At 38.0% G+C, this 14,138-nt stretch overlaps 2 protein-coding genes and 1 long non-coding RNA gene across 3 annotated transcripts in view; 1 reads left to right on the forward strand and 2 right to left on the reverse strand.

Moving 5' to 3' along the window:
* Positions 1-14,138, forward strand: part of LOC104899637 (disease resistance protein At4g27190) — an 80,118-nt gene that overhangs the window by 19,456 nt on the left and 46,524 nt on the right. The window lies entirely within an intron of this gene.
* LOC130589593 (uncharacterized) lies at positions 541-4,370 on the reverse strand. Its single transcript, XR_008967136.1, has 3 exons — positions 4,216-4,370; positions 3,898-4,137; positions 541-731 (listed from the first exon to the last, which is right to left on the reverse strand). It is a non-coding gene; the product is annotated as an uncharacterized LOC130589593 (long non-coding RNA).
* Positions 9,960-10,556, reverse strand: LOC104899636 (putative disease resistance protein At5g05400). The gene has a single exon (XM_057390860.1). It carries the CDS (start codon positions 10,554-10,556, stop codon positions 9,960-9,962), a length of 597 nt encoding a protein of 198 aa, XP_057246843.1.

A 14,138-nucleotide genomic window follows, 5' to 3' on the forward strand; every position in this document is an offset into this window, starting at 1 on the left:
CGAGCTGGGTAATCTATTGATAGTGTAAGTGGCAGTATATGATGCATCAACCCAAAATTCCGCAGGAAATTCAGAATGAATAATCATAGTACGAGCCATTTCAATGATATGACGATGTTTGCGTTCTGCAACACCGTTTTGAGCTGGAGTGTAGGGACAAGATTTTTGAAAAATAATACCATGGTCAGAAAAATGTTGAAGAAGAGGAGAATTGTCAAATTCCCTTCCTCCATCACTTTGAAATATTTTAATTTTGCAATTAAAAAGATTTTCAACCATCTTTTGAAACATAAGGAATTTTGAATAAACTTCCGATTTCCAAGTAATGGATAAATCCGGGAATAGCGTGAAAAATCATCAACAAACACAACATAATACCGAAATAATTGATTTGACAAAATAGGAGATAGCCAAAGATCACTATGAATTTTATATAATGGATATGTAGAAAGATGTTCAACATAATCAAAAGATAAACGATGTATCTTTCCTAGCTTACAGCCTACACAATCATCATGAAATTTAGAGGTACATGTGATATAGTTATTGGAACATAATTTTCCTATAATGCTAGAAGATGTATGACCCAGGCGAGCATGCCACACATCACCCGACTCCTTAATGGCTAGGAAAGCAGGAACGGAAGGCTCAGGAGGGACAATGCTGGGCTGAAGAGGGTAGACACCTTGTTTACTGGTTCCCTGAAGCAGAACTTCCCCCGTTATCTAGTCCTTAACGTAAACGAAATTTTTATCAAAACTCACAACACAATCATTTTCATGACACAACTTGTTAAATGATAATAAATTTTGTTTTAAATTAGGGACATGACAGACAGATGATAAATGGAGGGGACGACTTGCAGTTTTAAAGTTAAATTACCAGTACTTTTTGATAAGTCATATTTATATATAGTTTTTAGTTGCATTTAGGTTGCATTTTAGAGCATTTAGTTTCATATTTAGGTTCATTGACGCATTATATTCTTAAGTTATATTTTTCTACTCCTATTCGGTATGTTTTCTTGTTTTTGATGAATTTCAGGCATTGAGGACATATTTGGAGTACGATTAATTAAGCTTGAGGATTAGGAACACTTGGAAGGAAGCTACAATGCATAAGGATCGTCATAGATATTTTATAGTACGAATTTGAGCGAAGACGAAGCGGAAAATCATTAGAAGAAATGTGAAAAAGGAGTCATATCTACTCTTCTGATCATAACTTTTGATTTCATTCTTAGAATCGAGTAATTCCAGCATATTTGGAAACTAGACTTGAAGAGTTTTCCAACGATAGGTGGAACGCCTCGAGGAGACTTTTAGTCAAGGAGTTATGTCTTTCGGAAGATTGCACTGATTCTGCTGGAATATGCCACGCGTACGCGCGGATCACTAATCCGCGTATTAATGATTTGGATTTTTCGCCAAATGCAGCCTTTTATAATAGCGAGTTTGTTAATTGCAGCACTTTCATTTCAAACTCTCCAATTGCAGCCTTTTAAATTGAATCTACATTTAAGTTGCAGCCCAATTTGGATTTGGGGACAATAATGACGTCATGGTTAACCCTCCAACGGGAATTTTTTCCCAACCTCTTGAAAAACCCTCGATTTTTCTCACTCTCTCCTCTGAACTTCAGTTGCTTAAGTTTATTTCCCTCGTTTTTTCTCTCTGTTTCTTCTCTCAACTATTAACACATCTGAGATTGTTTTTCTCTCTCCTCTCCTTCAATTCAGTGCATTTTCATTTGATTTGGAGTGTTGCGCATCATAAGACAAGGTTAGTACAACTAAATTCTTGGTTTTTCCCCATTTTTTTTGGGTTGGGGATTTTTAGGAATTTTTATTTCAAATTTTTTAGGTGAAACAATTAGGGTTTGTTGATCTCAAAAATTGGGGCTTTTGATTTCAAAACTTAAATAAGTACAATTGTAATCATGATTTGATACTTATGTGGCAGGAATTATGTTTAAGAAGGGTAAGAGGTGTAATTGTGGGTTGTACATTCAAAAACGAGAGCTTAGACTAAGGACAATCCGGGGCGAAGGTTTTATGCATGCCCAAACTTTGATGCTGACACCAACACAAGGGGATGCAAGTACTTTAAGTGGGTTGATAAGGAAGACCCAACAGATCGGCAGAGATATGTAATATTAGGACTAATGGAAGACAAGAGACAACTAAGCAATGAAGTTGAGGTGCTGAAGAGGAAGCCGATGGAATCAGTTGTACTTGGAAGGAAGAAGGACACAGAAAAAATTATGTTGAAGATGAAGAGGACAAGGGTCAGTTCAGGACTGAAATGTGAGGTTTGGGTAATATGTGCACTTTTGCCCATATTGTTGTTTTGGTACTTCATTTTAACTTGAGATGTAATGGGGGGAATTGTTAATGTTATGATTTGTAAGAGCTTCCAATGCTCATTATCTAAGTGTATTAGCAATATGTAAGGTTTTATCAAAGGTTGTAGTAAGTGGATTAGTAATGTAATGAATGAAATGGGAATGAAACATGGATTAGTAATGTAACACATCTGAGAATGAAAGGGAATGAAAGGAGAGAGGAGAGAGAAGAGAGAGAAAATGGTGGTCCTGGAGAGAGAGGAGAGACAAAGAGGAGAAAGAGGAGAGAGAGAGCAACTGAGGTCAGAGGAGAGAGAAGGAAAAATCGAGGGATTTTCAAGAGGTTGGGAAAAATTTCCCGTTGGAGGGTTAACCATGGTTAACCATGACGTCATTATTGGCCCCAAATCGAAATTGGGCTGCAACTTAAATGTAGATTCAATTTAATAGGCTGCAATTGGAGAGTTTGAAATGAAAGTGCTGCAATTAACAAACTCGCTATTATAAAAGGCTGCATTTGGCGAAAAATCCTAATGATTTATTTAAGATTTTCCTTATCTTGTAAATTACTTTCCAAGTAATATTAGGTTATTGAATATTTATTTAGATAGGTTTTCATTCTTTCTCTCTCCTCCTCCCTCCCACGTTATTTCTCTAGGTTTAGGTTTTAGTTTTCTCTCTTCTTCTTTTTCTCTCTAGTTTTTATGTAAACCCTAGTTTCATTCTTTTTCATTAATTTATGAGTTTCATTAGTTTCTTTCATTGATTTCTTTAATTATGTTTTCTTTTATAGTTTTAGATTTTATTATTTATCTCATGGTAGAGTAGTTTCTTTTATCTATGGTTAAGTTAAACCCTAGTATGATTTAATTCATGATTGTTTCTTTAAATTCTCATATTAATTGTTCTTGCTTAATTGATTGTGCATATTCCAATACTAGATTAGGGATAACTAGTATTGTTATGATTCCATTGTCTTGATCACAACGGGAGTTGGATTTTGACGGATTTGAGTATTTCAATTAAGGACATGAAGTTCTCCACGGGAGTAGGTAGAATGGATTGTTAGGAAGTTAAAGTGCCATGTTTAATGTCTTTAATTTGCATGATTCCACGGGAGTAGGCTTGAATGCATATTAGAGAAGCCATAGATACTCGGGAGAGGTTTATGGTACTTTATAGGGTGTACTTTTCCTTGTGAACATTTAATTTATTAGTTTGGGGTAGAAATTATTTTGAATTATTTCGTGCTAGTGGGGATACTTAACTGTAGAATCTTTCATTTATATATTGATTAGTATAGTTAATTCGACCATTATTCTTGATATTAATAATCTCCTTTAGTCTTACCTTTATTTAAGGACTAATCATAGAACAACTTTCTCTCTGTGGGATCGACCCTGACTTACCCTACTACATAATTAGGAGGATTATTTAGGTTATTTATTTTTGTTAGGTGCGCGACACGCCTACCACTTTTAATTGGGAGTAAGGTACCATTACCAACTACAACAGAACTAGACCCATTATAAGGAGTTTTAATAGAGAACGTACCATCCTGAGGAGTCATGTGAGAAGCAGCTCCCAAATCCGGGTACCAGACTGAGTCATTAGCTTCACCACCAACAGACAGTGCAGCTAAGGCTCGAGTGACACTTTCTGAGGAAGATGAAACAAAGTTATGATTGAAACGCTGGGGACAGTAGGCAGCTTGGTAACCTGGAAACCAACACAAACCACATGTATCGGAAGTAGGGGTAGAGGGAACATTGTTACTATTTGATGAATTACTCCCTGCAGACGACAAATTATTAGTAATATAATCTAGGTAAGGCATACCATAAGATGACAAGTTAGAAAATTTACTTATACCATTTGAGCGTCCCCGATTACCATTGTTGTTGTTGTTTCCTCCAGGGCCACGATTATTATTGTTGCCACCATTCCCACCATTATTATTCCGAGCATTGTTGCCCCACGATTATTATTACCACCTCTGTTTCTGTTATTCCTTCCCCGATTTCTCCCTCCAGAATTATTCTAGGAGGAGAAATTTGAACCAGTACCAGTAGATTTAACGACAAATAATGCATGATGGGATGATGGATCAGAGCCATCCTTAGAAGTTATCAATCTTTGTTCATGCAGCAATAACTTGGGACGCAAATCATCAAAACTAATTGGGAATGGATAATGCAGGAGGGTAGTAACTATATGATCGTACTCAGAATCACGATCTAAACCAAAAAGGGTATACTGTACTAAATCCTGGTTCGACACAGGACATTGAATAGCAGCAAGGGAATCAACAATCACCTTAATCTCACGTAAATATCCATCCACGGTCTGGGAAGCAGTCTTTTTAATACGAGTTAACCGACTCTTTAATTCCATTGATCTGACCATACTAGCATGCATAAATCTAGATTGTAATCGAGTCCAAATATCCACAGAGGTACGTAAATCATGAACATCCACAAATGCATCACGTGATAGGGTGGCAAAAATCCAGGATTTAACTTGTTGATCAATACGCAAATATTCATAGAATTGACTATTAGGAATAGAAACACCATGTTCATCAAGAACAGTTGCATGAGGAATTATGGCAGAACCATCAACCATACCAAGCAGATTATGGGAAAGTAATAGACAAGTAATTTGGGTTTTCCACAATAAATAATCCTCAGGAGAAGAGAGAGTTATTGTTACCAAATTTGTGAGATTCGACGCTGAAAGCTGTGGAAGACCGAATGATGGCGACACATGGGCGTGGTATGGGTGGCCGGAATAGGGTGTGGTCGACTGTGAAGGGGAGCCGGCCGGATGCACGACGCCGGTGGTCGGGAACTGCTGGGGTACCGAGAATCTAGGAGGGATTATGCGTGATTGCACACGCGAGGAAGACGATGGGCTGGGCATCGCAACATGAACGGAAGGCAGGACATGGCCGGATGTGGGCCAGGCGGTAGCGGGCAGATACGAGGCTGTTGACGACGGGACTCGGCCGGAGAAGTCGCGGATGGGCGACAGAGACGTGGCAGCAGCAAACGTCGACTGTGAGAGAAGGGAAGCAGCGTTTGCTGCAGGCTGGCGGAGGCGACTGGAGCCTCGATGGCAGGGGAGGGCGCCGACGTGATCGTCGAGGCGGCGGCGGTGGTCGCTGGAAAAGGCTGCGTGGTGGCAGCAGAGGCAGCGGGAAGGTGGTTGGAATAATCCATATCCAGGAAAAAAAAAATAACGAAAAAGAAAAATAAGGAAGAAAAAAAAACTTTTACATGAAGAAACTTTGTGGAGAAAAAAAAAATTCTTTTAGGAAATCCTGGGCTGTGATACCATGTACAAGTTTGGGAATATAATTGTGTTAACCTATTGTAGGTTAACCTGGCAGTCATTATATATAGTGTTTACAATACAGACCTATGACTATGAAAGTACCCTTCTACCCTTTACAATATAATATTATCCCTTTATATATAATATTATCCAATAATAATAAATATATAAAACTATTACTTTTAACAACTAATTTAATGTAAAAACAAATTATAATATCTTTTTCAAAAAGAAAATATAATATTCAATATATTTAACCAATGTACGACACTGTACACAAATTTCGTTTCATTAAAATTATGCTTCCACCAAGATTTAAACCTTGATCTTCCATATTGGGGATAGAAATAAAGTCATACTATTAAACTCAAGGATCTTTGGTTCATTTTTATATGCCTTCGCCCTTTATATGAACATGCATGTGTAGATGTATACCTACGATATAGCACGTCTAGTCAAAGATGCGTCACATTAAACAGACTCTAGTTGGTCCAAAATAAACATAGTCCTCGACACTCTCAACAGGAAAATTGAGAATTTGAAGCGAAACTACACAACTAATTAACAAACAATACTATAGTAATTGACTAATTGTTCAACAAAAAAAAACACACACACACAATACTGCAGCAGTTGATAGAAAGATAAATCAAAAAGAAATTGGTAGTGTTAGAAATCATAATTGTTCAACAAACACCCCCAAAGTTTCTTGTCTTGACAGATATATGAACGAAACCGCCAACTCAAGATCAGTTAAACTCCAACTTCGAGTTGAGATAGACCAAATTCACAAAGGTCGATAGTTTAAGTAACCCTGTTTGCCATTTTGCAGATCCACTTGTTCATAGTCAGAGTTGAAAGATCTGGTGCAACTTGAATCAGACACATTCTTTCAAGTTGATTCAGCACAGCATGACCCTGATCATCAGCATACGCACTTGGTCTGTCCATACCAATTAGCCCCGAATTCTTCCATTTTTCAATAATCTGCCGTTTAGAAACCTGACGATCATTAACCAACAATTTTGCAGCGGCAAGAAAGCAATGCTGGACAGTGTTGTCTTTCAAACGATGATATCCAAATTTGAGCTGCTCTAGTATCTTATCTCTTCATCATGGATGCTAGAATGGTGTTCATCAACTCATTCAGCCGGTTTTGCCATTCTGAAAGGTCTTTAATATTAACCATGGACCGCGCTATGATGATGATAGCCAACGGCATTCTAGCACACTCATTTGCCACTTTAATTGCTAGTCTTTGAATCCTTCGCTCTTGATTTGAGAACAGACGATGATTTTCACCGCATCTAACTTCGTGCAAGAACAGCTCCTCGGCTTCTGTCTTCTCCAATAGGTCCATCTTGAGGGGGAGGTCGCACTGCATCCTGTTGCACACGTCTCTAGACAGAGTACTAAACACTAGGATGCAGTTGACATTAGTACTTTCTGGAGTCATAAGTGATGGTATTCCTAGAAGTTCTAAGCTGAAAACTCATGTTTCACATTATCCAAGAAGAAAACGGCCTTACCGAGCCTATATCCTGGAGTCTTGCCATTAACTTTCCTGCATTCTTGCTTCATCGTGAACAACATCATTTTCTAAATCAACCCACATCCCATCTGCCACACATTTTTGCAAGGCCTTGTTGTAGTTTCTCCGATCATTCTCAAAATTAGGTGCTGTAGCCCAGATGTTGGAATATACAGTTTTAGTTATTGTAGTTACTTAGTGTTAGTTTTATTACTAATTGTAAATAGTATAAATAAGATAGGTTGTACTATTCTAACCACTTATCAATAATAAAATGTAGTCATTTTACTCAATTCTCTCTCTAGCTCTTCGAGCTCTCAATTAAGCCAACAATGGCTAATCTCACTTTCTTATACTTTCTTCCTCCCTGAATACAAATTCTAACATGGTATCAGAGCAGGATATCGATCCTTGCTCAATAATTCCGTAACTTTCAGTTCTAAATTTCATAAACATCAGCTTATTTCTCCTTTCATCAAAATTTCCTCAAAATGTTCATTTTCTTGCATTTCTCACAAATTGGTCGGACTCTTCTCAAAATCGAACCAATTTCTTCTTCTTTCTTCATTTTTCGGACGAAATTCATTCGAATTTCACAATGAAATTTCTGGATTCTAGTCAATATTTCGAACAATTTCGTTCAATTGTAAATCCTTAATTCATCTTTTCCCAATTTTTTTTTTCTGCTCGAAATTTCGTCCAAAGTAGGCTCGAATTTGCTCAATTGTCTTCTGTTTTTTCACTCACATTAAATTTTCGAACCAGAAATCAAATAATTTTTCGATTCTTGGTTTTCCAATTTCTAGGGTTCTTCCATTTTCCTCTTAATTGTTTAATTTGAACTATTAGCCACAAATTGTTGATTTGAATTCTATATTGGTGAAATTTCGATCAGTTTTATGATGATTTTCATGGGTGTTTCTTGAAGATTTCATGGGTGCTTCTTGATTTGGTTTCTTGAATTTTGTACTTCGACATTTTCGGCTTCGTGATACAAGGTATTGTACTTCTGCGATCTTCGAAATCGGAGGCGAGTTGGTGTTTCTTAAAGATTTAATCAAGAATTTATGGGTTCTTGTTAAGTCCACGTTGTTATTGGTGAATATACCTTGAGTTGGGTATGATTCTTGAGCTCTTAGTCATATTGTGTATAGTACTTAAGTAGTAACAATGGTTCTGTGATATGGTGATGACTTGCATATTGATACTTTGTTGATGGTTTTGTTATTGACGTAATAGCAGTTTGAGTGAAATTTGAGTGATTTGTTTTTTTTTTTTGATTTGGTTTCTTGATGATATGATGTTGAGTGTATTGATTCTGTATGGAGATTGTTGGTTGGTTTGAACTCTGTCGTTGATGATTCTTGATAATTTCATGGTGAATATGGTGATGTTAAAAGAGGTGTTGATATTTGCTTGCTTGTTGTTGTTGATTTGTTGTTAGAAGCATATGTTTTGTTGATGATGGTTTGGCGATAATGTTGTTCCTGACATTATATGATATTCACTTCAACCTCTTCAGATTCTTCTTTCATTTCACATAATCCTCCATTATTGTGTTCCTCATATCATCCTCCATAATCACTTCTAAATGCAGTTCTTCTCCCTTTTTTTTTTTTTTCCTCTCTTTATGGTCATCAATCAAGTTGCCGAGGTTAAATTTCCAGAGAACTTGTTTGATATCCTTTACTTCAAGACCCATAGATGGTCATTTCTTATGATCCTTAGAGATCAAATTTTGAGCCCATAGTGGCATGTTTGTTAAGACCCATAGAGGTCCAAGTTGTTTCAACCCACAGTGGTTTATTTTTCAGCCCATAGAGGCTTCTTTCTAAGACCCATAGTTGGTCATTTTGCCCATAGAGGCTTGTTGCCCATAGAGGCTTGTTGCCCATAGTGGCTTATTTTGTGCCCATAGTGGCCTTTGTTGTGATCCATAGTGATCCTTTGTGACCCATTAGAGGTCTTTCTTGATGATCCTTTGTGATCTTGTTTTGACCCAATAGATGGTCATTTTGACACACATTGTTGTGATTCTTTCAAGACCGAAATGGTCGTTTTCACTCTCATTTCTCATTCTCTTTCTTCTTTTGTCTTCCTATTTCATCTTGAAGTTGTGGGTTTATGGCATATGGTTGTTGTACTGGTTGTTTTTTTTGATTGTTGGATTTTGAAGTGGTGCTTGATGTTTGTTTGGGGTACTTTCGCACAAGCAGGAGCGTTGCCATTTATAACCCATTATCCATCACAATGAAGTGACTGAACTGAATATGACGTGAGTTTGGTTGTTGTTGCTGCACTAGTTATGGATTGTTCAAGCTTGAAAGGGGTTCTTCTACTTCTTCACAACTTGGCAGTTGGCATGTCTAAAAGTCTTTCTATACTTGAGTAGCGCATCTTCGAGATCTTGAGTTGGCATGTTCGAGCAACGTTGATTGGTAGATCTCAGTTCACGTCGCATTGTATGATATAATAATACTTTCCACTTCAAACTGGAAATACTTTTCACCATTTCCAGTTTGAGGGGGGGTGTTGGAATATACAGTTTTAGTTATTGTAGTTACTTAGTGTTAGTTTTATTACTAATTGTAAATAGTATAAATAAGATAGGTTGTACTATTCTAACCACTTATCAATAATAAAATGTAGTCATTTTACTCAATTCTCTCTCTAGCTCTTCGAGCTCTCAATTAAGCCAACAATGGCTAATCTCACTTTCTTATACTTTCTTCCTCCCTGAATACAAATTCTAACACCAGAAGACAGCCTTGAAACCCTCTTGATCTTCAAAGATTTCGTTGTAGAGGCGCTTCATGAGATTAGTCTTGCCAGCTCCAGCATGACCATATATACCAATACATTGCACACTGCCATCTCTCAGGACTCGGAGTGCTCTATTGAATAGCCCACGAACAGTCTCACCGATGTATTGATTCTCTTCCAAAGGTAACTTTTCCCCACGCATTCTAACTTCGTCATACGTCAGGCCTTGCTCTAGCAACTGCCTACCTTTGCTCAAAATCCCCTGTCCTTCCTTGAGGTGTCGCTCAATGCTGGGCACCCACCTCATACGCTTCAGCATCCACTGCCCTTCCTGACTTCTGTCTAGCACCACCTGTGTGAACCTTTTGTACTCTTCAGCTTGATTTAAGTAGGAATCCAACACTCTCTTGCGCTTTTTCCCAGGTTCTAGCTCTTCCATTTTCGCTTTTTGATTCATGTCTTCCGCTTGGCTTACTACTTCTTGCAGCACATTACTCAGCTCAGCGCGTTTCATGTCTACCTCCACAAATCGTCTCCAAAATTCATATAGTGCTGGCAGTATTCCTAATACGACATTTAGCATATTTGTAATCATAGTAGCTTCTGGATGCTCAATCACGGTAAGAATAATCAATATGCTATTCACTTGGAGATCATGTCGTTCATGCTAAGCCTACATGCTGCATTGCTGTCCACTGTGCAGCTTGCATATACATTACTGACTCTGAAACAAGAGAAAAAATTACTATAATTAGATCGCAAACATACTCCTAAATATACTATTATCCTCCAAACTGAAATAATTGCAACACTTTTTCTATTTGATTTTTTGTATCTCTTTCGTCATCACATGGGTCTCTTTTTTCGTTGCCGTTCATCATACGAGCTCCTTAATCTTTGTGTACCTCCATGTTGCATGTATGTAGAAATTAGAATAAAGAAGTACTTCATTAAATCGAGTATCAAACAGAAATTAAAAAAATACCTAGTATTGGATATTGTACAAAAGTAATTGTAAGGAACAAACATCTTAGTAAAATACTTCAATACTCCTATCCATATTGAATATACTGAAAAGAAAGTACTTCCATAAGTCCTTGATTTATACTGTAGAATAAAAATACTTCAATGATCAAGCAAGTTTTTTCCCGTTTACTTCAATGATGACCAAGTACGTACGACTTTTACTATTAATATCTTTAATTACCTTATATTTGATATATCTAAATATACATTATGAATTCAAAAAAAGATATTCACAATAATATGGTGCACTCATGAGCATCGTTTTTTAGATTCTTGTGGTCCTATTGTTATAACAAAAGAGGCGTAGAAGAGCGACTTGGTAAATTTTGAAAAAGAGGTATAAGTAATAAAAAATAGAGAATAGAGTTTTCATTGTAATTGAGAAAAATATCAAATTTTTGTCCAGTTGGACTTAAGCTCAATATTGGACCCCTAGAAAATGTGATCCTAAATTTTACAATGTAAAAAATATTCACTTTAAGAGATGAAAATGTCATGGTCAACCTAAATTACGTGGGACGTAATTCTTAAATTTTCCCTCACATTTGGGAATTCCTCATATACCACTGAACTTTGACTTTGTGCTCAAAATACCCTTCCTAAAGATGGAAATCCTAACGCGGTTATGTTTATTTCTCTCTCTCATCTCCATCTTCATTTCTTCTTCCACCATCCTGCATTAATGACATACTAAACCTTTAATTTTCTCTTTCTCCCTCCACCTACATGACTTTCTCTCTCCTCCTCGTCTTCATTTGCTTCCTCTTTCTCCATGCTCATGTGACAATTAAATATGGCAATTTCAATGTCTCACCTATCCTTTTTCAAGCTTTCTTAAATCCTCATCTCAATCTTCTTCCTCTCTCTCGTAAATTTCATAACCACTTCAATTTCATCGTTGTTCTTAACACAATTCAAGTAAAAATTCATAAAAACAACTACCCAACATCGAAGAAGAAAGTCAAACCCAATTGACCAACTCCATGAAAAAATGCAAAAGCCATTTCTAAAACCCAGAAATTTCCGTGGCAGATTCAACAACCACCATCACTTATTTGGGAACATTTACAAAGAGAGAGAATCAACTTCTCCATTATCTAAAATGGGGGTATTTCTCAAGATGAAGATGCATGAGGAGGAGAGAGAAAGGCATGTAGTTGGAAGGAGAGAAAGCAAATTGAAGGTTTAGGATATATTAATGGAGGATGATGGGAGAAGAGATGAAGAAGATGAAAATGAAGAGGAGAGAGACAAAAAAACTAACAAAATTAGATCAGAGTTTCGTGTTTAGTAAGGGTATTTTGAGCACAAAATCAATGTTCACGGGTATTGAGTAATTTTTCAAATATGAGGGGGCAATTTGAGAGTTACGTCAAATCTAAGGGGTACCTGAGGGAATTTTTCATAATATTCATGTACAACGGGTTCATTGATCAACCTATAACTCATCATTAGGTCACGCTACACTTCAATCATGGTAAGAGGTCGGGTTCATTATTGAATGTAAAATGACAATATCAGCAACTTTAGTTTTATTGTGTATTGGAATGGATAACATGAAGGAAAATTTGCCAAAAGAAACCTTTTACGAGTTCAGTATTGCGAAAAAAAACTTTATAAAGCATTATTTAAGAAAACAAACCAAAAAGTTAAGGGAAATTCTATATGGTGGCCCTCAACTTTTTTAAATTCTATTTGGTAGAAATTTTTTATCTTTTCTCTATTTGATAACCCTCTATTCTATTTTTTTTGATTTCTTTGACCTTACTGCATTTTAAAATTATTTTTTAATTAAAAATTTGATTTTACAATTACAAAAAACTGATTTTGAAATTTTTTTTAAAAAAACCCAGCCACCCCTGTCCCCCCAACATGCCCAACCACCCCCACCCCTGAAACCCCATCCCCGAACCCCCCACCTCCGACCACCCCATCTCCGACCCCCAAAGCCACCACCGAAACCCCCCAACCCCTTCGAACCCCGACGACCCCACCCTCATCACCACCTTCATCAATCACCATGGTTCGAATTGGGGTTGAAATTGAGTTCGAAATCTGGGGTGGGGGGGTGGTTCGAATTGGTGTGGGGGTGGTTCGATTTGGGGAGGCAAGAGGGTTCGGTTGGGTGGGGCAAGGGTGGTGTGCCGTGGTGGTTGAAGTTGAGTTCGAAATCTGGGGTGGGGGTGGTTCGAATTGGTGCGGGTGTGGTTCGATTTGGGGCGGCAAGAGGATTCGGGTGGGTGGGGGTGGTTCGATTGGGATCGGGGTGGTTCGATTGGGATCAGGGTGGTTTGAATTGGTGTGGGGGTGGTTCGATTTGGGGTGGCGAGAGGGTTCGATTGAGTGGGGAGGTTCGAATTGGGGTACATAGGTGGTTGGATTATGTGTTACGGGAGGGGGTGGTTTCGGTAGGCTGGTGGGTGCTACGGGTGGGGGTGGTTTCGGTAGGCTGGGTGGGTGGTGTCGGTGGGCTGGTGGGTGGTTTCCGATGTGGCTGGCAGTGAAGGAGGAAGTGGGTGATGGTGGCTAGGGGAGGAGAGGGGGTGGTAGGATGGGTGGTTATGGTGGGGGGAGGGTTTGAGTTTTTTTTTCATTTTAAAATTAGTTTTTTGTAATTAAAAAATCAATTTTTATTTAAAAAAGGTCAAAGAAAATACAAAAAATAAAATAGAGGGTTACCAAAGAGAGGAAAGATAAAAATTGTCTACCAAATAGAATTTAAAAAGGTTGAGGGTCACCATATAGAATTTCCCAAAAGTTAATTATTTTTGGAAGATGAAATCTAAGAACATTTTTCGGTATTGACCATAGACTTTTTGGTGTTGAATTGTTGATCACCTCTATTTTCTTTCTTCCTCTATAATCACCACCTAGCCACACCACTACCAACACCTGCCACCAACCCCCACCCACCCCTAGCCTATAGCCCCCACTTCACCCCTCTCCCAGCCCCCACCACCTACATCCTACTCCACCCCACCAACAACCCCCAACTCCTCCATCCACCATCTCAAGCGGCAACCCCACCCCCTTCGCCCCTACCCTCTCTCCTCTCCCTCAGCAACCTAGAAAATCTAAACCCACCACCATCATATGACCATAACACCATGAAACCCCTCACCACCACCACGAAACCCAC

This window comes from Beta vulgaris, chromosome 7, assembly GCF_026745355.1.
Source record: "Beta vulgaris subsp. vulgaris cultivar EL10 chromosome 7, EL10.2, whole genome shotgun sequence".
Classification (NCBI taxonomy): Eukaryota; Viridiplantae; Streptophyta; class Magnoliopsida; order Caryophyllales; family Amaranthaceae; genus Beta; species Beta vulgaris.